General features: G+C 40.7%; 1 protein-coding gene across 4 annotated transcripts in view; it reads left to right on the forward strand.

Annotated features, from left to right (window-relative positions):
* Positions 1-358: 358 nt before the first annotated feature.
* Positions 359-27,582, forward strand: part of LOC130277390 (L-selectin-like) — a 47,669-nt gene continuing 20,445 nt past the window's right edge. For 2 of the 4 annotated variants that reach the window (XM_056528042.1, XM_056528045.1), the window contains exons 1-3: positions 3,533-3,600; positions 12,013-12,049; positions 16,401-16,787. In XM_056528042.1, coding sequence (XP_056384017.1) covers positions 3,577-3,600; positions 12,013-12,049; positions 16,401-16,787 — 448 coding nt within the window. In that variant the 5' untranslated portion in view covers positions 3,533-3,576. Of the gene's footprint in view, positions 402-3,518; positions 3,601-12,012; positions 12,050-16,400; positions 16,788-27,582 lie in introns of those variants that run through there. The other 2 variants (XM_056528043.1, XM_056528044.1) reach the window with 2 other exon arrangements.

Consider the following 27,582-nt stretch of genomic DNA (forward strand, 5'->3'; position numbering starts at 1 on the left):
CAGAGAGCACTGTGGACAAGACAGAAAAGAAATTCAAAAAGAAAAAAATTTCCACTGTAGTTTACAGCTGCTAATAAGTACTAAAAGGATTGAGATTTTTAAATAGAAGTAAATTACAAATCTGTTTAACTTTCTGGCACCAGTTCATTAAAAAAAAAAAAAAAAAAAGTTTTCCACCGGCGTAGCCGGTAATAGAATTTAAAGTGTTAAAGTTTTGTCACCAGCGTATTTCCTATACTTTAATGCAACACCTGACAGATGACATCTGGGCCATTACACAACTGTGCTAGTGCAGGAAACTCAAGTCACTTGTGACAGTCGCAGTAGACGTCTTTCTCACCAGGAATCGTGTCGTTATATGGACTCTGGGTTTCCATAGAACAATACCCATTGGTACCATGGTAAGTGCACATTGTCACATGCAAATATATTGTGATACTCGGCTACTAGATATCTTCTGCCTTTAAGTCAGTGTTTCCCAACCATTTTGGAGAACGTCCAGTCATCTCAATGTCTTCTAAATATTGGGCTTTTCTAATTTCTTAATACTACTTAAAGCAGTGTTTTCCAACCAGGGTGCCTCCAGCTGTTGCAAGACTACAGCTCCCAGCATGCCCGGACAGCCTTCGGCTGCCCGGGCATGCTGGGAGCTGTAGTTTGGCAACAGCTAGAGGCACCCTGGTTGAAAAACACTGCTTTAAGTAGTATTAAGAAACTAGAAAAGAGACTGTATGGAACGAAAAAGATCTGGTAGGTGCATTGTTATATATTTCTTCTAACCATTCAAAGTCCAATATTTAAAAGACATTGAGATGACTGGAGGTTCTCCAAAATGTTGGGGGGGAAAAAAAGTAATTACCGCTTTTAACATCTAGATTTTTTTTTATTTGTTAAAGGGATACTCCCGTGGAAAACAGATTTGTAAATTACTTCTATTAAAAAATCTTAATCCTTCCAGTACTTTTTCGGGGCTGTTTACTACAGAGGAAATGCTTTACTTTTAGATTTCTCTGATGTCATGACCACAGTGCTCTCTGCTGACCTCTGCTGTCCATTTTAGGAACTGTCCAAAGCAGCATATGTTTTCTATGGGGATTTCCCCCCTGCTCTGGACAGTTCCTAAAATGGACAACAGAAGTCAGCAGAGAGCACTGTGGTCATGACATCAGAAAAATCTAAAAAGTAAAGCATTTCCTCTGTAGTATACAGCCTCTAAAAAGTACTGGAAGGATAAGGATTTTTTAATAGAAGTAATTTACAAATCTGTTTAACTTTCTGGCACCAGTTAATTTAAAAAAAAAAGTTTTCCACGGGAGTACCACTTTAATATTACATTTAAAGGGTTTTTCAATGTTTTAGATTAAAGGGGATATAGATCATTTCCAGATAAAAATAAAGTATCCAAGGTATTGTTTTTTTCAGGAGAACATCAGATCAGATAACTAGATAAGTGAGGTGCAGGGATGACTCACGACGGAAAAAAAATATTTATATTTTATCTATGGGTCATAGGTTTCTAAGAACTAATGCACACCACTATGGTATGACTCAGTTTTATAGGTTGTAGTTATAGGGCTCCCATACTGGTGCATGAGCCTTTCTTTTATCGCTCTGGTTATTATTATTATAATTTTTTTTTTCTGTCGGATTACATGGGAATCTAACAAAAGTATATTTTGCCTCATGTGCCAAGATATTTTGAACTAGCCTAAAAGTATTTCTAGGGGAGAATATGCTGCAAAGACCTTATAAAACACAGTACAATCTGGGGGTTGCTTAGCATGCTTCTCAAGGATCAAATTGCCCAGAAGCCCTGCTCCCTAAATGCTAGCTATTGCCCATAGAAATATCAGGAGGAAATGAAATGGAAGGGGTATTCCAGGATTTTTTTTTATTTGACTATGCTACATGGGCTGTAAAGTTAGTGTAGTTTATAATATAGTGTCTGTACCTGTGTGTGACGGTTTTCTCACAATTCTTAAGTGATTTTTCCTCTCAACATTTATTTTTAACAGCATACAAAATTACTCAGGTCTCAGGTTTTCCCAGGTTGCAGTGCGGCCGAGACATGACATCACTAGTCAGGTGATGACAAGGAGCCTGTCATGTTTCAATGGGTGGAGTGACCGTTGGGTGGGAGGGAGATCATTCTGCAACTAATTGTATTTTTGTAACAGCTGGAGGCACTCTGGTTAGAAAACGCTGGTCTTTTGAATGGAATGCAGCTAATTTGTGTTTCAATGGGTGGCTGATGTGCGGGAATGAGGAAAGAGACCTCATACTTACAAACAAGGAACTATGGAATTTGTAGTTTGAGAGAATGAACTCCAACAGGAAATACCAGTTAACAAAAAAATAGCCACAGTGTTATGGTAATCACACAACATAGCCATTTAGCCCCAAGACAATCGCAGATCCTTCCTAAGCATGTCCATTACTGTCTGGCAGGTAAGTTCTAAAATCACCTGATGGTGGATAACCCCTTTAAATCAATGCAGCAATTTGTCAAGAGGATGCTGTCCCCACGATTACAAAAGATTCCTCTGCATCAGAAACAGCAGATCAAATTGAGGAATAGCGTATAAAACTTAGCTTTTATTATATATATTTAAAAAGCCAAATAACAGTATGTGACCCAAAAGCAAAACACAAGCCACAGTAATGCACACAAAAAAAAGTGCTAGCCCATTTTTAGCAGCATTATGCATTTATGCTAGCCACTTTTTATATTTTCATACATGTGTGTAGGGGAGGTATACACCTTTATGGAGGTAGAAACCATTTCACATACTTGCATGATAATTGTTTTGCATTTTTTTGTCATACCTGTATAAACCTTGGTTTTCAATAATTGCACACCTTTAGTTGCTTTATATTAGTACCCTCAATTAGTCCCCTGAGGTTACCGCCAACACAGGTGGTTAAAATGGGCCAGTGTTGGGCCACCCTTTTCAGGGAGAAGCAACACATGCCAAGATGGGGGCAATAGGGGAGAGTGTAGGGCATTCCTTGAGCTATTGCAGCCCCATGACTACCTATTATGTGATGATGATTCCCACCACTTGCCCCTGCCAACCTAGGTAATACACCTTTTATAATATATATATATATATATATATATATATATATGTATATATATATATATATATATATATATATATATATATATATATTAAATGCTACATAAGTGCATACTGTGAGCATCGGCCATATTGTGAAGGAATGAGTCAGGGAGCACCTGCGGTTGTTTTTGTGCTCTTAAAGGGGTACTCTGCCCCTAGACATCTTATCCCCTATCCAAAGGGTAGGGGAAAAGATGTCTGATCGCAGGAGTCCCACCGCTGGGACTCGTGACGTCACGCCACACACTGGGGGAGATTTATCGAAACCTGTCCAGAGGAAAAGTTGCTGAGTTGCCCATAGCAACCAATCAGATCACTTCTTTCACTTTTGAAAAGGCCTCTGAAAAATGAAAGAAGCAATCTAATTGGTTGCTATGGGCAACTCAGCAACTTTTCCTCTGGAATCTTCCCAAAAAGTCTCTTGACACAGTATCTCAATCAATAGGAAGGTTATATGGCACACATCAGCAGGCACAAGGTATATCGTAATCCTCACAAATGCAACTTATGTAGAGTGTATCAGGACTTTGTGGCTGGCATTAGGTGCATAGACATCTCTCAATAAAGTTACTCACAAACTCAAAGACATACTTCGATCCTTCATTTTCATTTCTTATTTCTCTTCTATTCAACTTTGCATAACTTGCAATACAAAACTTAATTCATAAGATGTCAGATCTTCATCAGGTCAGATTGAAAACAACCTGTGCTCCATCCTGCCGTTTCAGAGTAAGCCTCCTTAATGCCTCTGAAACGTAGGGCACGGCAGGATGGAGCACAGGTCATTTTCCATCTGACCTGATTAAGATCTGACATCTTATGAATGAAGTTTTGTACCGTATAGACTGTGAAGTTGAATACAAGTGAAATAAGAAATAAAAATGAAGGATTGAAGTATGTCTTTGAGTTCATGAGTAACTTTATTGAGAGATGTCTATGCACCTAATGCCAGCCACGATGTCATGGTACACTCTACATAAGTTGATCAATCTCCCCCACTGATAAGAACGCTGGGTGCTGCCCGGAGATCGTGGGGGGGGGGGGGGGTTGACCCCCCCAAATCTCCTGGAGTACCCCTTTAAGATTTGGAAACCCGAGCATGCGGCACAGTTTCACTTCAGAAACGGGACAGCATGGATGAAGTTTCTTCCATGTCCCTAGCCGTCCTTGGAAAAGAGCAGCTTGGTGGTGGACAGAAATATCATTCATTACCAGGTATTGTGGCTCATAATAAGTTAAAGAACCAATAAAGACTTAGTAAGCGTAATATTAGAAATCCATGCACAGAAGACATTAGGGAGACATATAAATATAAAAAAAACATGCAGGAATGCCAGATGAAAACAGAGAGTACCAGCTACAGCAGTTTCATGCGTGTCCAGGCCATGAAACAACTGTAACTGCTCCTCTCTGTGTTCTTCTGGTGTCCCCATGTGTTTTGTATATGTACTGAAAATAAGGAAGTTACTGCTTTATATATCGGTTTGGTGAGTGCCTCCCTAGCGGCTTCTGGTAATACCTTGTATTTTTGGGGAGCAGAGCAACGCAACGATCTGAATAAGTGGAATCTACATGTATCTGTACTGATCTGCTAATAAGCCAGTGGAGAGAGTGATTACTAAAGCGGGACTGTGCCGACTCTCTTGTCCTATGAATTGCCTTAGTAAGTGTAATATTTTACACCAAGATATTAGTAACACCTATAGATAACACAGGTTTACACCAATCTCAATAGGTGATGCTCACAGCTCCCATCCTCCCTCCTTGCACAGCAAAGCTATATTCATAAGTCAGAATGTCTGCATGGAAGACTACGGGCGACGGTATAACATACCGGTGCTAAGACCACATGGGAATGTGCCATCTCATAGACAGCAATGAATTCCATGTGGAATCTGCAGAAAGAATGGACAGGTTAATTCTTTCTGGGGACAGCTGAATCAGAATTTTCACACCCGAAACAATTGAATACAAAGCAGAATCTTGGAAATGATGACGTGTGAACATAGCCTTACTGCTGCACAAGGCACAGAGCATGCCCACAACACTCCAGACTCCAGTCAGTTCCAGACTATTGTTCCCTATGTCCATGTCGCTGCAGATTAGTGAAGAATCTGGAACAATATTGTTGCCCCCCATAAAAAAATAAAAAATAAAAAAAAAAAAAAAATTAGAAAGTCAGATAAGGAAACTAACTCGAAAAAAATTAGCACCTACCTCTAATCAGTAAAAAAAAATCTAGGTGACATATTTCCTGCCGTGCCCTCCATTCCTGACCGCAGCTCTGACGCCAGACGTGTGGCCCGTGGTTAGTACATGTCCTCCGATCACTCAGTATAAGGAGCTTCCTATTCTACTCCTCTAGTTATCTTTTAATAGTGTAGGTTACACTAGTGTATATCCTGTAGCTGTATACCATTTGTATGCCTGTCTTTGCTATTCTGGTGTTTGATCCAAGATAACAGACTGCATGCACTATGGGGGAGGTTTATTGTGCAGAGGAAAAGTGGTGCTGTTGCCCATAGCAACCAGATGACTTCTTTCATTTTTCAGAGGCCAAATTAAAAGCAGTGATCTGATTGGTTGCTATGGGCAACTGCCCCACTCTTCTTCTACACCGTCTTTGATAAATCTCACCCTACATGTCGGTGCTAGGACCGCTCGAGAATGCGCCATCTCATAGACGCCAATGCATTCCGTGCATTGTCCGCAGAAAGAATAGACACAACTACAGTATTCTTTCTGCGGACACTGGAATTGAGATTTCCATAGCAGATGTTTCCAGCAAGGAAATTCTGTTATGTGAACAGTGCAGCAGAATCCCATTGAAATCAGTGGGACTCTGCTGATGCGGAATCTCTATGCGGAATTGAAAATTTTGCCTGTGAACAAAGCCTTTTTGTTTGTTTTCTTGGTGTTTTTCTTAACATGAATCATGTGATTCAGGAGATTCATTGATTACTCTTTGAATCAGATGATTTGTTATGTAAAATACACCATTAAAAAGCCACAAAACAATGGAAGGAAAAAAACAATTCTAAAAAGATGAAAACCACCCACAAAAATACACACACACAAAAAAAAGCTCCAGGGTGACCTACAACAGACATCAGGCAAAAAGCAGCTAATTCTTAGATAAGCTAGGATGATCTAGAACAGTGGTTTCCAAACTGTGGCCCTCCAGATATTGCAAAACTACAACTACTAGCATGCCCAGACAGCCATTGGCTGTCTGGGCATGCTGGGAGTTGTAATTTTGCAACAGCTGGAGGGTCACAGTTTGGAAACCTATGATCTAGTATATAGATTTAGAGTCTCCAATAGTGACTTTTACAACCTGCTTCACTGGCACAGTCTAAAACTTGATTTTGGGTTTTGGTTTCTTTGAATATGACACAGGGCCAATATCCAGTACATGTTAAAGGGGTACTCCAGAGGGGAAAAAAGGTTTTTAAATCAACTGGTGACAGAAAGTTATACAGATTTGTAAATTAGCTCTACATAAAATTGTTAATCCTTCCAGTACTTATCAGCTGCTATATGGAAATGTTGTAGTTCTGTCCAGTCTGACCACAGTGCTCTCTGCTGATTCCTCTGTCCATGTCAGGAACTGTCCAGAGTAAGAGAAAATCCCCATAGCAAACCTATCCTGCTCTGGACAGTTCCTGACACGGACAGATGTGTCAGCAGTGAGGACTGTGGTCAGACTGGAAAGAACTACACAACTTCCTCTGAAGCATACAGCAGCTGGTAAGTACTGGAAAGATTAAAGTTTTCAAATCATTTACAGATCTGCATCATTTTCTGGTACCGATTTATTTGAAAACTTTTTCTTTCCTCCGGAGTATACCTCTTTAAGAAAGGATCCTTGAGGTTTCATTTACTAACGTTCTGTTTCACATTTTTTACACTTTTGCTGCACCCAAACCTCACCCCAAAAAATCCCTCCGTGAGAACATAATTTCTTAAACTTGCGGTAGATAGATAAAAAAAAGATAATATTAGAAAGTAAACCACATAACAGGGCGAGCACCATCAAAGAAACCTGGGAATGTGTTAATATAAGGTTATGGTTCAACATTTAGGCTACAGCCCTTATAATGCATTAACTCCAGAGCTCATAGGATTTTGTTGGAACAATGTTGTGTGAACTTGTTTTGTTTATTTTCTCATTATTACAAGTTCACAGTAGTGGTGAGAAAAAGAAGGGTGTGGGACTGTGATAACCCTTTGATAACACGGCTTCCTGAATGTGTTTACCACAAACCCCCAGTGATGATATCTTTGCAGCATGTACATTTAAGGAAATATTTTACTTTTCTTCACATTAAATACATTGTTAATATCTGTAGTTTCTGAGTTCATTTATTCTTTTAGAACATTTTCACAACTTTTATCAAAGTTAGAAACGGTTATGAGAAGAATGATAGGCAGGTTGGTAGTGGGGCCCATCATTCCCTTTCTGGCCAGTCCATTCTGCACCAAATGTCTGTGTCCAATTGGTCATCAGGGAGCCCACTTGGGTGCACAGATATTTCCTTTGTCATCTAAAGTTATTAAGCAGGACCGTGTCTCTCTGGGGGATGTTTGTGTTTGTTACGCCGAGCGCTCCGGGTCCCCGCTCCTCCCCGGAGTGCTCGCAACATCCTCGCAATTGCAGCGCCCCGGTCAGATCTGCTGACCGGGTGCGCTGCGATACCTCTCCCAGCCGGGATGCGATTCGCGATGCGAGTGGCGCCCGCTCGCGATGCGCATCCCGGCTCCCGTACCTGACTCGCTCTCCGTCGGTCCTGTCCCGGCGCGCGCGGCCCCGCTCCTTAGGGCGCGCGCCGGGTCTCTGCGATTTAAAGGGCCACTGCGCCACTGATTGGCGCAGTTGGCTTAATCAGTGTGTTCACCTGTGCACTCCCTATTTATACCTCACTTCCCCTGCACTCCCTCGCCGGATCTTGTTGCCATTGTGCCAGTGAAAGCGTTTCCTTGTGTGTTCCTAGCCTGTGTTCCAGACCTCCTGCCGTTGCCCCTGACTACGATCCTTGCTGCCTGCCCCGACCTTCTGCTACGTCCGACCTTGCTCTTGTCTACTCCCTTGTACCGCGCCTATCTTCAGCAGTCAGAGAGGTTGAGCTGTTGCTAGTGGATACGACCTGGTTGCTACCGCCGCTGCAAGACCATCCCGCTTTGCGGCGGGCTCTGGTGAATACCAGTAGCAACTTAGAACCGGTCCACTAGCACGGTCCACGCCAATCCCTCTCTAGCACAGAGGATCCACCTACTGCCAGCCGAATCGTGACAGTGTTCCTGCTGTGACTCTTCATCTGGTGTCTGGAAATAAGGAAGGTGATCAAGAACGTCTGATTCTTGTAATTCCGAAGAAAGTGATTTAGGGAATACTAATGAGTGGTGTGATATTAAGGAGGAAGATAACAATAAGGGCATTGACAGCTTCACATTCTGTACTCTGGCCACTCAGGAGTTACAGACACCAGGCCAATCATCAGCAGCGGGAGGGATATTTAAATCCCTGCTCTGTGTCCTGGCCTGCTGGTGATTACAGCTTATTCCTGTCTAGCTTTCTGTCTCATACTTTCTCTGACCTCCTGCCTGTTAACTGACCATTCTTTAACATGTAGCCCATCTGGTTTGACCCTTGCTTGCCATTGACTATACCTCTGCTTAGCGTTTTAGTACTGCGTTACTTTTTGGGTATGGCTTTGGCCTGTTTGACTCCATTGTGTGTGTTTTTCTGCTTGCTGTTATGTGCTCCCTAGTTTGTGCTTTGGTTAACCCATTGTGTCCTGACCTGATTTCTGACCTCTGTTCTGTGTTTGTTTATTTGTTTTGGGCATTTCTGACACCATTACACTTAATTTAGTGAGAATGTGAAAATAGAGACTAAAAAGACAAGCAGAGCTTCTCATGGGGCAGTATGTATGTAATAGGTGGTGTACATTAGTACAGGGTGGTATCTGGCACACTAACCTTCTACTGTTGTGAAATTGACACAACAGCTATATCGCCTGTGCTGCGCTTTGCGGTGCAGCCGCCCAGAAGTCTTATTCAGGATTGTCTCCTGGCCGATGTAGACAATGGCTTTCAAGGTCCTCCATTTGGATGGAGCAATCGGAGCAACCGCTCTGGGTGCTGATATATGAAGAATCGAATAATGGTGTAAAAGCTTCAAGTTTATTTCAAAATGCCTTAACCCCTTCACCCCCGCATCATATCGGGTCGGTCCCGGTGGCTATCAACGGCCGGGACCCGCGGCTAATACAGCACATCACCGATCGCGGTGATGCCCTGTATTAACCCTTCACACGCGGCGATCAAAGCTGACCGCCGCGTCTGAAATGAAAGTGAGAGTATCCCGGCTGCTCAGTCGGGCTGTTCGGGACCGCCACGCTGAAATTGCGGTGTTCCGAACAGCTTACAGGACACCGGGAGGGCCCTTACCTGCCTCCTCGGTGTCCGATCGACAAATGACTGCTCCGTGCCTGAGATCCAGGCAGGAGCAGTCAAGCGCTGATAACACTGATCACAGGCGTGTTAATAGATGCCAGTGATCTGTGTAAGAAATCAGTGTGTGCAGTGTTATAGGTCCCTATGGGAACTATAACACTGCAAAAAAAAAGTTTTAAAAGAAGTGTTAATAAAGGTCATTTAACTCCTTCCCGAATAAAAGTTTGAATCACCCCCCGTTTCCCATAAAAAAATAAAACAGTGTAAATAAAAATAAACATATGTGGTATCGCCACGTGCGTAAATGTCCAATCTATAAAAATATATCGTTAATGAAACCGCACGGTCAATGGCGTACACGTAAAAAATTCAAAAGTCCAAAAAAGCATAATTTTGGTCACTTTTTATACCATTAAAAAATGAATAAAAAGTGATCAAAAAGTCTGATCAAAACAAAAATGGTAAAACTTCCAATCACGGCGCAAAAAATGAGCCCTCATACTGCCCTGTACGTGGAAAAATAAAAAAGTCATAGGGGTCAGAAGATGACATTTTTAAACGTATAAATTTTCATGCATGTAGTTATGATTTTTTCCAGAAGTGCGACAAAATCAAACCTATATAAGTAGGGTACCATTTTAACCATATGGACCTACAGAATAATTATAAGGTATCATTTTTACAGAAATATGCACTGTGTAGAAACGGAAGCCCCCAAAAGTTACAAAATGGCATTTTTTCTTTGATATTGTCGCACAATGACTTTTTTTCCCGTTTTGCCATGAATTTTTGGGTAAAATGACTAATGTCACTACAAAGTAGAATTGATGATGCAAAAAATAAGCCATAATATGGATTTTTAGGTGGAAAATTGAAAGGGTTATGATTTTTAAAAGGTAAGGAGAAAAAAACGAAAGTGCAAAAACTGAAAAACCCTGTGTCCTTAAGGGGTAAAACAAACATGTTTCGTGGTGCATGTCTTTTTCAATGTAAGCAAGGCCATTATGAAGTCCATTAGAAAGTCTATCTATTTATATGTGTGCCGGGTCTCCTCCTATAAGGAGGTCTGAAACGGCACATTAAGATGACATCATGTTAAAAACATACATAAATAAAATAAGATAAATAGCATTATATAATAAAAGGTATAAGGTAAAACAGCAAGTATATATACATGTTGATCAGCTTTAGTAACATTTGCGGGTGACTGATACAATATATCGCCCGGCAACTTAGCCTCGCTATATAGATCCTGCAGCGAAAAGCACTGGTGTTCAAATTACAGTTGGGTTTTTGAACCAGAGGTCTCGATGTGGAAGGTCATATATAGTTAGCATATAGAGAAAGCCTATGTAAAGTATATAGAGAGATTGCGCAGGGAGATCTTAAGGCTCGCGTATGCACGAGTTGTGAATAAACAGCATTCCGTGGACATGTCGGAGTAGACAGCAGGGGTTGGAGCAGAGTATGATTTTTACGCTGCACGGATGTTTAAATCAGTATTGATGTAATAGGCTGGTAAGTTCCAAAGTGAAACTGGTTAACATCGTGGATTTAACTCAATGAAGTATCTGTCGCCCTGTTGAGAATCTGCTACCTCGGGTGGATATTCAAGTAGGCAGGGACAGAGGTTGCGGACAATATTAGGGTTGTACTCTTCTTTGTCCAACGTGACCCATTGTTTGTGGATGACGAAACCAGTAAAATGTTACATCACCAAACAGGGTCCTACAGGTTTCATTGAATATGTTCACCTTCATCAGGGATAGTTTTAGCTCCACACTTAGGTTTCACCATAATCCCATCAGACTTACTTGTCCTAGTCCTGTGATACTGAATCATTGATGACATTTTTTTTTTTAACCTGGAGTCAGGATGAGCAAGACTTGCATGTTCCTTCCTCATGCTCCTCCTCTGCAGGCTACAGACACTAAAAGGTCAGTTGTGTAGCGAAAAAAAGAACAATCTTGCACTTACAGTGCACTGCTGATCCCTTCATAAAAAAAAACATCCAGCTTAACGGAATAATGCAATAGTTTCTTCCAGCAAACACTTATTACAAACATTTTCTATCTGTTGGGTAATGGGGAATTATGGATGTGTTTAAAGGGGTACTACTCTGCTAAACATCCTATCCCCTATCCAAAGTATAGGGGATACGATGTGTGATAACTGGGGCCCACTGCGCTCTACCGCAGCACCAGGCGTTCTAAACTAACAGCAGGTTCTGGCGGCAGTGGTCGTAACGTCACGGCCACGTCCCTCGTGATGTCACACCACATCCCCTCCATTCATGTCTATGGGAGGGGGCATGACGGCTGCATATGTTACATTATTGAATATTATAAGAAAAATAGATACATTTATAAATGTTTATTTCACAACAATGTTCTTATCCAAATTATAAAATTTGTTTTATTTATTTTTACAGAACTCAAGAATATTTACATTTTTAATGCTTTGTAATGGTAAGTAGATTGCAAAATCATTGAAAGCTGTTTTCTAGGACTTTTCGATTATTTAATTGACACTTCTAACAGGTCAGCTGTTCGAAGCCCAGCACTATTTAGTGAACAGGACGGAAGCCCTGAGCATTCATTGTATAGTGGTGGTGCTGGGTAACTGCTGCTCAGCTCTCATTAAAGAGAATGGGAACCAAGCTGCTGTTACTCAGCACCACCACTATACCGTGAATGGCGCAAAGCACATTCATTGCATAGTGTAGGGGGCCAAGCAGTTGATCAGTGGTGGATTCTGGGTTTTGGTACCCTACTGATGAGTGACTAATGGCCTAAAAAATCATAATAAATGTAAAAAAATAAAAATACATTTCTTTGTATTCACTTTGGTAATTGCCCAAAATGTGGACTCTTTGTATTAGGTGCCAAACTTCTATGGCCCCTCCTCTTGGCTATTACTGACAGCTTTATAGTCCAATTAGGGAACTGTTTCCAGTATTGGGGTTTTTCTGCAGTGTGTGAATATGATTTGGTAAAATCTCATCCATTTTGCAGCTACTGTGTTTTGCTGTATATTTTAAGTGTGGAAAATCAATAGTTTTGCCTCTATGTGTGAACACAGTTTAAATGTTCTAATAATAATAATAATAATAATAATAATAATAATAGATATAGATGCAAGCAGCGATACAGGTGTCCAAGCTGCACAGCCGGGTTATAGTACACGATTGCTGTGACCCCCTGATGGGGTAGAAGGTGATTGTGGACATGCCTGCTTATTTTCACATTGTTCATACCAGTAATTAACCTCTTAAGGACCCAGGGGTTTTTCCGTTTTTGCACTTTCCTTTTTTCCTCCTTACCTTTAAAAAATCATAATATTCATATGATGGCTTATTTTTTGCACCACCAATTCTACTTTGAAATTATATCAGTCATTTTACCCAAAAAAGCTACGCCAAAATGAGAAAAAAAAAACATTGCGACAAAATTGAACAAAAAACACAATTTTGCTACTTTTGGGGGCTTCCGTTTCTACACAGTACATTTTCAGTAAAAATGACACCTTCTCTTTATTCTGTAGGTCCATACGTTTAAAATGATATGCTAATTATGTAGGTTTGATTTCGTTGTACTTCTGAAAAAATCACAACTACATGCAGGAAAATTTATACGTTAAAAATTATCTTTTTTATTTTTGCGTGTATGGGGCGGTATGAGGGCTCATTTTTTGTGCCATGATCTGAAGTTTTTAGCTGTACCATTTGGCGGAATAAATAATAAAAATAAATATAGCTACAAGCAGGTGGCCAAGCTGCACAGCCTGGTTATAATACATGATTGCTGTGACCCCTGATGGTGGAGAAGGTGATCATGGACATGTGTGCTAATTTTTACATTGTGCTGACCAGTTATTTAAGAGAAAGGTATGCTTGCAAAATATTGTGCAATCCAATATGGCGGCCAAACCATGTGATCAAATGTGGTACAGAAAGTGATCACGAACATGTGTGTTAATTTTCACATTGTTCAGACCAGTAATTTCAGAGAAAACTATGCATGCAGAATATTGCACAATCAAATATGGCCACCAAATCTGGCTATCAATTGTGGTACAGAAAGTGATGACAAACATGTGTGCTAATTTTTGCACGGTTCTGACTAGTTCTTTAAGAGAAAACTATGTGTGCAGAATATTGCACAATCCAATATGGCCGCTGAATCTGGTGATCAACAGTGGTACAGAAAGTGATCACACGTGTGTTAATTTTAAGATTGTTCTGACCAGTAAATTCAGGGAAAACTATGTATGCAGAATATTGCACAATCCAATATGGCCACCAAATCTAGTGATCAATTGTGGTACAGAAAGTGATTAAGAACATGTGTGCTAAATTTCACATTGTTCTGACCAGTAATTTCAGAGAAAACTAAATCAATTGTGGAACAGAAAGTAAGTAATCTACTATTGTGCAAAGAAATATCACCTTTACAATAACAGTCTACATATTACACACATTTAACAAAATTGCATATCATTATTAATGATATCTAAATGTCATTGGTGTACGGGGGCCATATTGAATATGCAAATGAACCAGCTTTAACAGCCTTGGTACAGGAGGTAACCATGAACCTGTGTACCAAATTACACGTTATTCTAGCAAACGGTTTTAGAGAAGTAGATGTTTGTAGAATATTGTGCAATTCAACATATTTACATTATTCAATATGGCAGCCGAACCATATGGATGAATGACGTTAAACAAACATGTATAGGTCTAGGTCACAGTGTAAACATACTGGCTATCTGTACATCTGTATCTTTCATGGTTTCAGAAAGACATGTCTTTGCATGCAGCACTGAATATTATCAACTAAAACAAAATGGCTGCCAGATCATGTGACCTATGACCTTTATGTTAAAAGTTGATGCTTAGGAGAAGGGTGAAAATACAGGGGGCGCTCCCTGATGAGGTGCATCTGCTGGTGTGTACCCTACACCAGACCCAGGTGATATACCAAACTTAAAAGTAGCTGCACTGGACTGTGCCGCGCTTGAGAGGGTGGAGATAGTTGAGGTAGCTGGCTGCTGCACTCTTACCAGTATCGGGCCACCAAGGAAGGTGCCTGATAGAGAGCAATGAAGGTGATGTAAAAAAAAAAAAACGGTTCGGCGAGGCGCTGCTCAGTATTCGGTCAGAAAAGAAGGAACTTCTTTCCAACAACCCAGCGCATATCAAGTACTACAACTGGGAACTGTGAGTGGACCTGAGGAAGGCATCAGTGAATGCCGAAACACGTTGTCCCTTAGACATGTGCAATTTGTTTCGTAACGAACACGGAACGAAACAAATTTTCCCATTTTCAGAAGTTCGTTACGAAAAGAATGCACGAAAAAAAAATTACAAAATCCCGAAAAAGCATACGAATCGACTATACAGTTAATGAATGCATTCGTTAACTAACGCATAACAAATATGCATGTTAACGAACAACGAATGCATACGTTATAAGTATACCGAATGTTGGGGCCATGCATCAACTGCTATCCGGCAGCACATAATACTTAAGCTGCCGCCGGATAGCAGTTGAAGCAGCCCGGGCAGGTTCACTCACCTTTCTGCGCTGCTGCGGGCCTTCCTCCGGTAAGTCCTGGGCTGATCCGGGGCCTTCATACGGGTCTCCCTCTGACGTCGTCATGACACCGTTGTGCACGCCGTCCTGTCATCCAATAGGAACGGTGTGCGGCAGTGACGTGATGACGTCGCTACGGAGGCCCAGTTAGGCCTTGCTACAGACAATGGAGGACCGGAGAAGACCAGGAGAGCACAGCAGAGCCCAGCGGAGTACCGAAGAGGACTAGGAGAGCCCAGCGGAGGCCCAGGGACACCATCGGGAGCAGCGGGGACAGGTGAGTAGGACTTTACTTTTTTACATTGCACAAATCCCTCAACATACGAACTACCAATGTATGTTGAGGGATCACTAGACATGTGCAGAACAAAAAAAATCTGAATTAACGAATGCATTCGTTGTTTTTAACGAATGCATCCGTTTTTAAAGAATGCATCCGAAAACGGAAAAAAAAATTTCGCAGATGCATCCGAAAACCGAATATGACGAATGCACAGCATTCCGAATATTCACAGAACCGAAAATGTTTTCAAAATGAAAACGAACAAAACGAAAAAATTGAAATCTTTGGTTCTGCACATGTCTATTGTCCCTGCTACACCAATCAAGTTTTTATTGTCCTGTGCTACTCGAGTCCTTCTTTTCCAACCAAATATTGAGCAGCGCATTGCCGAACCGTTTTTTTTTATTTTTTTTATTACCTCCTTTTCTTTAAGTTAAAAAAAAATCTTATGCACAGTAGTGTGCTCTACCATTATGCAAAGAAACATACATTTTAATTAACTGTGTACATATTACACACATTAAAAAAAAATGTGCATTGATATTAATGCTATCTATGTTATTGGCGATCGGTGGCCATATTGATTATGCAAATGAACCAGCTTTAACAACCTTGGTACAGAAGGTAACCATGAACATGTCTTCCAAATTATACGTTATTGTAACATATGGTTTCAGAGAAGATGTTTGTAGAATATTGTGCAATCCAATATGGCGGCCACACCATGTGACCAAAAGACTTATAATAAACAAATCTGACTCTGCAAAACAGTGCCACCACATACAGGGATTTATGTATCTATAGCTTTAGCGGTTGTAGAGAAGAAGATTTTTGAATATTGTTAAAAATTGCCACAAAAACCGAGATTTGTTAATTGCAATATATTCATAAAAATGTACTTGTGGGATCAACAGTGTAATAATATCATTAATTTTCCAGGCACATTAATGTTTCCCACCGTTGATGGTTGGACATATCACTACTCAGCGCAGTCCATGCCATATGAGGCGGCTCGAAGATACTGTCAGAGTAAATACACCGACCTGGTGGCCATTCAGAATAAAAAAGAGATTGAATACCTTGAAGAAAACATCCCACATAACCCGACCTATTACTGGATAGGGATAAGGAAGATTAACAACACATGGACTTGGGTGGGAATCAACAAGACACTTACAGAAGAGGCTACAAACTGGGGTACTGGAGAACCCAATAATAAAAAGCATAAAGAAGACTGTGTTGAAATTTACATTAAACGTTCTATAGATTCAGGAAAGTGGAATGATGATGCATGCACCAAGAGGAAGAGGGCGTTATGTTACACAGGTAGGAGAGGTTTGGATATAAATATAACGATGATTATGCCAGTTTATGAAATTATAGTTTTTTTTTCCAGGTTATTAAAAAATATGCCAAGTAGCAGACAAGTGTCCTCTTACATGTGACCACTGAGGCCAGGTATTGGCTGAAGCATCCCAAGCACGGTGTACAGTAATGTCACCTGGGAACTTCTACCCCAGATTTGTGGCAGTGCTGGACTGGGAGAGATCAGAGGGGTAAGTATAAGGTTCTGTTGACATCTGCATTGGAGGCTCCAGTGGGGGGGTCGCACAATCCAACCAAAAGACCAGACAAAAAATATAGCAGGCACTGTATTTCTGGACAAATCCATTCAAATGACGGACACTTGATGGGCCCTATTATAGTCATTGAGGCTCTTGGGCTCACTTGGTGTCTCTTATCTAGTGGATTCATCTGCAACATTTTTATTTGTTCTTCTGTCCCCAGGTGAAGAAGATGAATGGAAAAAACAATGAAGCTTCCGAAACACATGTGAACATAACCTAAAATCTCCTATTTCTTCTACCATCAACTGCCTTATAGTGTACCTGTCATAAAAAAAACTTTTATATAATGTAGATAATGCCATTATATGTATATTTGTAATATATTTGTAAAAAAAATTTGTATATTTTTGTCCCTACACCTATTGTCTGTGTGTCTTTTTGAGGAGTTCAAATACAGGAAATGAGGGCAGGGCAAGCTGGCCTCTGTACACTGAGGACAAGCAGGGCTCTGTACACTGGGGATAAGCAGGGCTCTGTATACTGAGGGCAAGCAGGGCTCTGTACACTGAGGATAAGCAGGGCTCTGTACACTGAGGATAAGCAGGGCTCTCTACACTGAGGGCAAGCCGGCCTCTCTACACTGAGGACAAGCAGGGCTCTCTACACTGAGGACAAGCAGGGCTCTTTGCAGTGAGGCTCTGTGACACACTCCCGGCTCACACAGTAGGATGATTGACAAGCCAGGAGCTTGCACAGAGCCCTGCTTGTCCACCCTCACTTCCTGTATTTGGACTGCTCATAGAGACACACAGGCAATAGCTGCAGGGACAAAATTTTTGCCCTCAAAAATTTACATTTGTAATCAATGTATATTACAAATATACATATAATAGTATTATTTAAATTCCATCAAATGTTTTTGGTTAACAACAGGTACTCTTTAAACCCTTTTAAAAAATAATTTACAAATCAAAACATAAAAACATGTTTATCTTATGTCACAAGTGGCGCTCTGGTTGCTATATACAACCAAGCCAGTTTTGCTTTGATTTTCAGTCGCTGACCATTTATGACTGATATTACTTTACCTACAGCCCTTTACTTTTGCTCCCTCCTTTTTGAATCCCTCTGTATTATTATATGCTCAACTTATCATTCCATTTCTGTAAAGCCAATTCATAAGTAATAACCAATGTGGTAGTATTTCCTGGGGTCACCAGCAAAATTGTCTGCAAAAAACAAACTGAACTAATATCAATATCTTTATAGTGAAGCAAATATAAATACTAACTGCACTTACAAGCTATTATTCTAACTTTAGATTCTTTCATCTTTCAGTCCTCTTCAGGCTAAGTTTTCACTTGTTTTTTTCCCTGGCAGTTTTTGAGCCAAAGTCAGAAGTGGATCCATAAGGGAGGAGAAGTGTAAGTCCTTCCTTTATATGTCCTATTCCTTTTGAATACACTTCTGGCTTTGGCTAAAAAACTGCAGTCGCAGTTTTCCAAACACTGCCAGAAAAAAAAACAAGTGGAAACTTAGCCTCAATGTAGGTATAAATGAGCACACAATCAATACCTTTTTTTTATCTACTTTTTAGTTTGGTTATGTGTGTACACTTAGTCCATCTAAATAATGTTTCTTGCTGGTGTGGTAGAGGGTGGGATGAGGGCAGATGGAATTGCCCTAGGGGTAAATGGCATTAACCCCTTGTGTTTGTGGTTTATCCTCAATACCACCCGAAGGTATACCACTGGATCCTGGGCTAGGCACGGATAATGACTCCGATGCCAAGTTATGGGACAACGGTAACTTTACTGAGTTAGACAGGTGGAATAGTCTATAGAGCTTATCCAGGCCCATGGGTGTGACCAGTGATTTCAGAGACCTTAGGGCTTTCTGGGACTTGCAGTGGACTTGGACAATTTTGATGCAGGCCACGCTGACTGAAGACAGGTTGACTTTGACTGACTTGACTGAGACTCGAAGCTCCTTAATGGATCAGCCGGGGGACCAGGACTGCAGATGTGTGTGGGCACTCAGAGACAACTGCCAGTGGATTGGCGCAAGCTGCGCTTCTACTGGCCTCACTTAGGTCATTGCGCTGTGTGTGTGAAATAGTCTAGAAGTCAATCAGCAGGTCATGTGACCGCAACAGGTGATTACAACAGAATAAACCACAGAAAAAAAGGTAAGTATACAAATAATATTTAATAGATTAGATCCGGGATGTCTACCAATTTGCCTAAGGATTATAATAGGGACAAAGTCATAAAAAAGGGGACATGTCAATCCTATTGTTAAAGCCGAGCGGGCCTTGCGCATCAAAGCGCATAATCCAACGTGCAATAACCTAGTGTCTCTATCTACCTTAGAATTGTAATGCTTAATGATAATTCGAAGGTAGATAGAGACACTAGGTTATTTTTAATTTCAAGCCTTCTATTTTCCCCTCATGTATATCCCTCATGTGTTGTATGAAACGAGGGGGGGGGGGGGCTCCCGGGGGCTCCCTGTCCAGTTTTAATAGAGTAAATAGAGTAAAGGTGCTCACGCACCCTAATCCTAATCCAGTTTTACCAATATACTGTAGAACTGCATGCAACTACATGTTAGAAAAGATACTACCTAAGTAGTGCAGCACGTGGTCAAATCTCTTACATAGTAGTATGTGTTCCCCAATCGGCCTGAATCGTGGCAATGTTAAACTTACATTGAGGACAGTCTCCACATTTTTTATTCCCTTTAGAGACCAACCCAGTGAGCCAATTCTCCTTACGTTTTTTTATCTCTCCGGAACTGTTCATATTTAGCATTTCTCCCATGGATTTGTCACAGCTACCTCGGTGAAATCATTATCGCTTTCAAGTATATGCCAGTTGTTATTGATTACAGTCTTAATCATAGAGTTCAGAGGGCTATTCTTGAATACGAATACAAAATGACTCTCCTGAGATTTATATTCTCTTATTTTCGATTTTGTGATCAGTTCATCCCTAAATACATCATTGGTCTTCCTAAATGCATTGTAAATAAATCCGCGGGAGTAGCCTCTTTTTTCTAACCGTGAGGAAAGATCCTGAGCTTGTTCGGCAAAGATACAAGGATCACTGTTGTTCCTCTTGAGCCGGAGAAAAGGGCTTTATGGGATAGCATCCTTGGTCTGTTTAGAATGGGAACTCCAATAATGCAAGATGGAATTCATGGAAATAGTTTTTCGATAGCCTTTTGTGTGTAGACAATCCCCCTCAGCATATATTGTAAGTAGAGATGGGCAAATTTTCCGTAAAAATTTGTTTCGATCCGAATATATTTGCAGCAAATTTCTATTAAAAACTGTTATTTACGGGCTACAGAGAGCCTCAATAGAGGTGTAGAACACTTTGCCTTGCCGTAACACGAATAGGCTAGGTTTCCACTTGTTTTTTTTTTTTTTTGCAAAAACGCCAATAAAAACGCCCATTCTGCCACATGGCATTTTATTTTTTTGTGTGTTAGCTGCAATTCAATAGGGAACTGCAAAATGCCATATCCACTTGGCTTTTTCAGTTTGGCATTTTTTTTTTTATCCTTTTGGTGTTTTTCAGCTATTTTTGGCTCCTTGACAGTCTTTCAAAAACGACACCTTGTTTAGACTATGGCACTTTTTCCGGGAAAATCTTGGCATTTTCCTCCCATAGAAGTCTATGGGAGTGAAAAAAACAACAAGAAAAACGCCATGTGGGGTTTAACTTTACATAGTATTGTTACATGTAAAAACGCCATGTGGGGTTTAACTTTGCCATTCTTGGTTTATATTCTTTGTTTGGACTTTAGCTATCCAAAAAAGGGATGGAAATACCTTTTTTATTATAATTTCTTAGGGTATTATTTAAAAAGAGAGAGAGAGATAAGTGATGGAAAACATTGTATTTAACAAATTTTATATTTTTTATAACAACATTTTTATTCATTTTTAAACAGGGATACATTTTTGTGGGCGGGCAGGGATCTAAAAAAGTAGCCAACAATAATAAAAAATGTAGAAAGGGGCCATTTAAATGTAAAAATAATATATTTTTTTAAATAAATTTTGTTAAACTTTTTAATAGTAATGTATTTTAATAATGTGTCCAATAAAGTGCGTGTGTTTTTTAACTTTTTTCAATTTTTTTTCTTTATTTCTTTCATTTTTTAGGTAGTACTACTATTCCCAGCATGGAACTGGCTGTTCCATGATGGGAGTAGAAGTACCTGTACTAATAGATCGCCCCAGGTGTCACTTCTGACACATGTTGTGATCCTCCTATATAATGTATAGAATCCGGCAGCACAGCCGCTCTTCTCCGTTATCCTGCACTATGTTCTGCAATGTGAAGTTATTCACATCACAAATTCATATTTTCCATAGAGAGCTGTAATTGGCTGGATGGTTCCAGCCAAAAACAACTGTCTACGGGAAATATGAATAATAGGTATTTATACAGCAGTACAAGGGACCATAGAAGAGTGGCCATCCACCCGCATCTATACATTGTACAGGACGATCGCATCAGGTGTCAGGAGTGATATCCATTGTGATCTTTCCTTAACTGCAGGTACTACTGCTCCCAACATGGAGCACACTCTGCTCCATGCTAGGAGCTATAGTACCTGCATTGATAGACAGATCGCAGCGGATGTCACTTCTGACACTCAATGCGATCGTCCTTTATATTGTAGAGATATGGAGCGGCTTTCTCGCATCTCTGCACTATACTCCGGCCGGCCAGTGATGTGAATAGAATTCACATCACTGATTTATTTTTCCCGCAGAGAGCGGTAATTGGCTGCAACCATCGGCCAATCACCACTTTGGGCAGAAAATATGAATGAGTGATGTGAATTCTGTTCACATCACTGGCTAGCCGGAGTATAGTGCAGAGATGCGAGCGCAGGAGAAAGCTCCACATCTCTGCAATATAAAGGACGATAGAAATCTCTCTCTCTCTCTCTCTCTCTCTCTCTCTCTCCTCTCTCTCTCTCTCTCTCTCTCTCATATGTACTGGTGAAGCGCATATTAATCTGATTGTTACTATTGAGATAAGTGATAAAGCTATTGAATAGGGTCTCTCCTTCCCACACTATCAATACATCATCAACATATCTCCAAAACGCTTTGATGTTTTTCAGATACATATTATTGAGATTGTAAATGTATTCTCTTTCAAAAATGGATAGAAAAAGATTGGCGTATTTGCAAGATGTGGGACTCCCCATGGCTGTGCCTGATATTTGTTTAAACCAGTCAGATCCAAAACAAAAAGCATTGTGGGTTAAAATGAACATCAGAGAGTTGCAGATGAGATCAATGAATGTGAGAGTTTTATCAGTATGGAGGAGAATGGACCGTACAGCCTGTACACCCACATCGTGAGGGATGCGGGTGTACAGGCTCTTGACATCCACTGTAGCCAGGGAGTAAGAATCATGCCATTGAAATGTCTGGGTGAATTAAATGATGTCGCCAGTGTCCTTTACATAGGAATGCATTTGGGAGAACAAAGGTCTTAGCGCTACATATTTGGATAAATATCCTGTCACTGACCCTCTCCCGGCCACAATGGGGCGACTGGGAGGGTGGGGGACAGATTTATGAATTTTGGGGAGCAAGTACCATTTAGGCCTCGATGGATGAAGTGGCAAAAGGTGCTCTGCCATTTTTGCATCCGCAGCTCTAGATTCCACATTGCTCCTAAGGAAAGTCCTTAACTGCTCCAATATTTTCATAGTGGGATCGCTCTACAATCTAATATAGACCGTCTTGTCTCCTAGCTGACAATAAGCTTCATCCTCATATTGTTGAGTGGGCCATACCACCACCCAGCCTTCTTTATCAGCTCAAGATATCTTCAAATCAGTATGGGTAGCTAACCACTGTACGGCATCATGCTCCATCTCCGACAAGTTGTTATCACACTTCGGGCATATGAGTGCCCTTATATCTTTACTCACAGATTTACAAAAAATATATTTAGGACTCCCTGCCACAATAGGAGGATTGAAGGTAGATGGTTTTCCTGCTTGGAAGCAAAGCGCTCAAACGAACTTACATCGCTACACTAGGCATCACTACATCTCCAGCGGCAAGCTCGGCCAGGGTCCTAATGCTCTCTTGTTCACTTTTAGATTAGGCCTTTAACAGGACAAAAACCAAAGGGTCCTATAGTGCACGGGGAATTACTTTCATGAAAACTGCATGATTTTTGGGGGGTGAATGGTGAAGAATTTATGTAAATTAACCTTTGTAATAGCTTTAAATAAATCAATCTCAAAAGTATCAAAATCCAACTCTTCCATGATCCCATAGTTGAGACATTTCAATAGCAATTTAACCACATTATCAGGGAGGGAGACGACAGAGATGTTCACTACAATATTGTCCTCTTCTAACCTTTCCTCGAGACCCTTTCCACTTTTAAACAGCCTCTTGGCTTTCCTCTTCCTACCTCCACATCTGTAAATCTGTAAAGATACAGTCATGGCCGTAAATAATGACACCCCTGAAATTTTACTAGAAAATTAAGTATTTCCAACAGAAAAGGATTGCAGTAACACATGTTTTGCTATACACATGTTTATTCCCTTTGTGTGTATTGGAACTAAAACAAAAAAGGGAGAAAAAAAAAGCAAATTGAACATAATGTCACCAAACTCCAATAATGGGCTGGACTAAAATATTGTCATCCTTTCAAAATTGTGGAAAAATAAGATTGTTTCAAGCATGTGATGCTCCTTTAGACTCACCTTGTGCAAGAAACAGGTGTGGGCAATATAAAAATCACACCTGAAAGCAGATAAAAAGGAGAGAAGTTCACTTAGTATATGCATTGTGTGTCTGTGTGTGCCACACTAAGCATGGACAACAAAAAGAGAAGAAGGGAACTGTCTGAGGATTTGAGAACCAAAATTGTGGAAAAATATCAACAATCTCAAGGTTACAAGTCGATCTCCAGAGATCTAGATATGCCTTTGTCCACAGTGCACACCATATGAAGTTGTTTGCAACCCATGGCCCTGTAGCTAATCTCCCTGGGCGTGGACTGAAGAGAAAAATTTATGAAAGGTGTCAACGTAGGATAGTCCGGATGGTGGATAAGCAGCCCCAAACAAGTTCCAAAGATATTCGAGCTGTCCTGCAGGCTCAGGGAGCATCAGTGTCAGAGCGAACTCACCGTCGACATTTAAATGAAATGAAACGCTATGGAAGGAGCCCACTGCTGACAGAGAGACATAAAATAGCAAGACTACATTTTGCCAAAATGAACTTGAGTAAGCACATCATTCTACTGTTTACTGAAAACGGAATGAGGCCTACAACGAATAGAACACAGTACCTACAGTGAAATATGGTGGAGGTTCAATTATGTTTTGGGGTTGTTTTGCTGCCTCTGGCACTTGGTGCCGTGAATGTGTGCAAGGCATCATGAAATCTGAGGATTACCAAAGGATTTTGGGTTGCACTGTACAGCCCAGTTTCAGAAAGCTGGGTTTGCATCTGAGATCTTGGGTCTTCATGAAGTACAATGACCCCAAACATACATCACAAAGCATGCAGAAATGGATGGCAACAAAGTGCTGGAGAGTTCTGAAGTGGCCAGAAATTAGTCCACATCTAAGTCCCATTGAACACCTGTGGGGAGATCTTAAAATTGCTGTTGGGAAAAGGCGCCTTCCAATAAGAGAAACCTGTAGCAGTTAACAAAGGCAGAGTGGTCCAACATACCGGCTGAGAGGTGTAAGAAGCTTATTGATGGTTATAGGAAGTGACTGATTTCAGTTATTTTTTCCAAAGGGTGTGCAACCAAATATTAAGTTAAGGGTGCCAATAATTTTTTCCAGCCCATTTTTGGAGTTTGGTGTGACATTATGTCCACTTAGCTTTTTTTTTCCTCCCTTTTTTGATTTAGTTCCAATACACACAAAGAGAATAAACATGGGTATAGCAAAACTTGTGTTACTGCAATCCTTTTCTGTGAGAAATACTTAATTTTCTTGAAAAATTTCAGGGGTGCCAACATTTACGACCATGACTGTATGAGGGCACTCATAATAGTTTTGAATATTCAAAATGCTAATTTTTACCATGAATATTGTCACTTCACGGTTTTGTGAATATTTAGAATATAGTGATATATATTCGTATTGACGAATAGATATATATTTTTGCAAATATGCGAATATATGTGAATATATGCGAATATGCAAATATTTGCGAATATGCAAATATACCCCAAGTGTGATGCCGTACAGTGGTTAGCTACCTGTACTGATTTGAAGATACAGTGGTCCCTCAACATAAGATGGTAATTTGTTCCAAACGACCCACCGTTTGTCGAATTCATCGTATGTTAAGGGATTCCTGCAATGTAAAAAGTGCATTTAATATTCACCTGTCCCCTGCCGCTCCGGACCGCGTCCTCACCGCTCCCAATGCTGTCCCAGGGGCTCCCGATGCTGTCCCGCTGCTCTGGCGTCTAGTTCGGGATTTTCTGGCTTCTTCCGCATCTTCTCCGGTGTCCGGCCCTCGCTTTCTGGTGACGTTATTACGTTGCTGCACTGGCACGGCGTGCGCAGGACATAATAACGATGCCGGAAAGCGAGGCCCGGACCCCGGAGAAGATGCAGAAGACGCCGGAGGATCGCGAAGTGGACCCGGAGCAGCGGGGATAGGTAAGTGAACCTGTCTGGGATGCTTAAACTGCTATCTGACAGCAGCTTAAGCATTTTGCGCTGTCGGATAGCAGTTAATGAGATGGCCCCAACATATAAAAGCATCAAATGTTGATGCTGACATCGACATGCGATGACCTCTGAGAGGCCATCGTATGTCGATTTGATCATATGTCGGGGCCATCACATGTCCGGGGGGTTACTGTATCTCGAGCTGATAAAGAAGGCTGGGTGGTGGCATGGTCCACTCAACACAATGAAGATTGAAGGGATGAAGCTTATCGTCCGCTGGGAGACAATATGGTCTATATTAGATTGTAGAGTGATCCCACTATGAAAATATTGGAGCAGTTAAAGACATTCCTTAGAATTAATGTAGAATCTGGAGCTGTGGCTGCAAAAATGGCAATCGAGGCCTAAATGGTACTTGCTCCTCAAAGTTCATAAATCTGTCACTCCCGGTCACCCCATTGTGGCCGGGAGGGGGTCAGTGACAGAATATTTATCCAAATATGTAGATTGAGCACTAAGACCTTTGTTCTCCCAAATGCCTTCCTATGTAAAGGACACTGGTGACATCATTTAATTCACCTAGACATTTCATTGGCATGATCGTTACTCTCTGGCTACAGTGGATGTTGACAGCCAGTACACACACATACCCCACAATGCGGGTGTACAGGCTGTACGGTCCATCCTCCTCCATATAGATCAAACTCTCACATTCATTGATTTAATCTGCAACTCTCTGATGTTCGTTTTAACCCACAACACTTTTTGTTTTGGATCTGACTGGTTTAAACAAATATCAGGCACAGCGATATTGAGTCCCACATCTTGCTCATAAGCCAATCTTTTTTTATCCATTTTTGAAAGAGAATACCTTTACAGTCTCAATAATCCTTATCTTAAAAACATCAAAGCATTTTGGAGATATGTTGATGATGTATTGATAGTGTGGGAAGGGGAAGAGGCCCTATTCAATAGCTTTATCACTTATCTCAATAGTAGCAATCGAATAAATATGCACTTCACCAGCACATATGGTGGTCAACAAGCCAAAGTTTTAGACCTTACAATATATGCTGAAGGGGATTGTCTACACACAAAAGGCTATCGAAAAACTATTGACAAGAATTCCATCTTGCATTATGGGAGTTCCCATTCTAAACAGACCAAGGATGCTATCCCATAAAGCCATTTTCTCCGGCTCCAGAGGAACAACAGTGATCCTTGTATCTTTACCGAACAAGCTAAGGATCTTTCCTTCCAGTTAGAAAAAAGAGGCTACTCCCGCGGATTTATTTACAATGCATTTAGGAAGACCAATGATGTATTTAGGGATAAACTGATCACAATAATCGAAAAGAAGAGAATATAAATCTCAGGAGAAGCTTTTTATATTCGTATTCAAGAATAGCCCTCTGAACTCTATGATTAAGACTGTAATCAATAATAACTGGCATATACTTGAAAGCCATAATAGCAGTGAAGAAACCTATTGTGACATATTGCAGAGGCAAATCCCTTGGAGAAACGCTCAATATGAACAGTTCCAGAGAGCTGAAAAAATGTAAGGAGAATTGGCTCACTGGGTTGGTCCCTAAAGGAAATAAAAAATGTGGAGACTGTCCTCAATGTAAGTTTAACATTGCCACTGATTTAGGCCGATTGGGGAACACCTACTACTATGTTAGAGATTTGATCACGTGCTGCGCTACTTATGTAGTATCTTTTCTAACATGTAGTTGTATGCAGCTCTATATTGGTAAAACTGTAAGACAGTTTATTATTAGGGTGCGTGAACACCTTTAGTCTATTAAAACTGGACAGGGAACCCCCCGTTACATACAACACATGAAGGA

This window comes from Hyla sarda, chromosome 6 (genome assembly GCF_029499605.1).
Source record: "Hyla sarda isolate aHylSar1 chromosome 6, aHylSar1.hap1, whole genome shotgun sequence".
NCBI classification, from domain to species: domain Eukaryota; kingdom Metazoa; phylum Chordata; class Amphibia; order Anura; family Hylidae; genus Hyla; species Hyla sarda.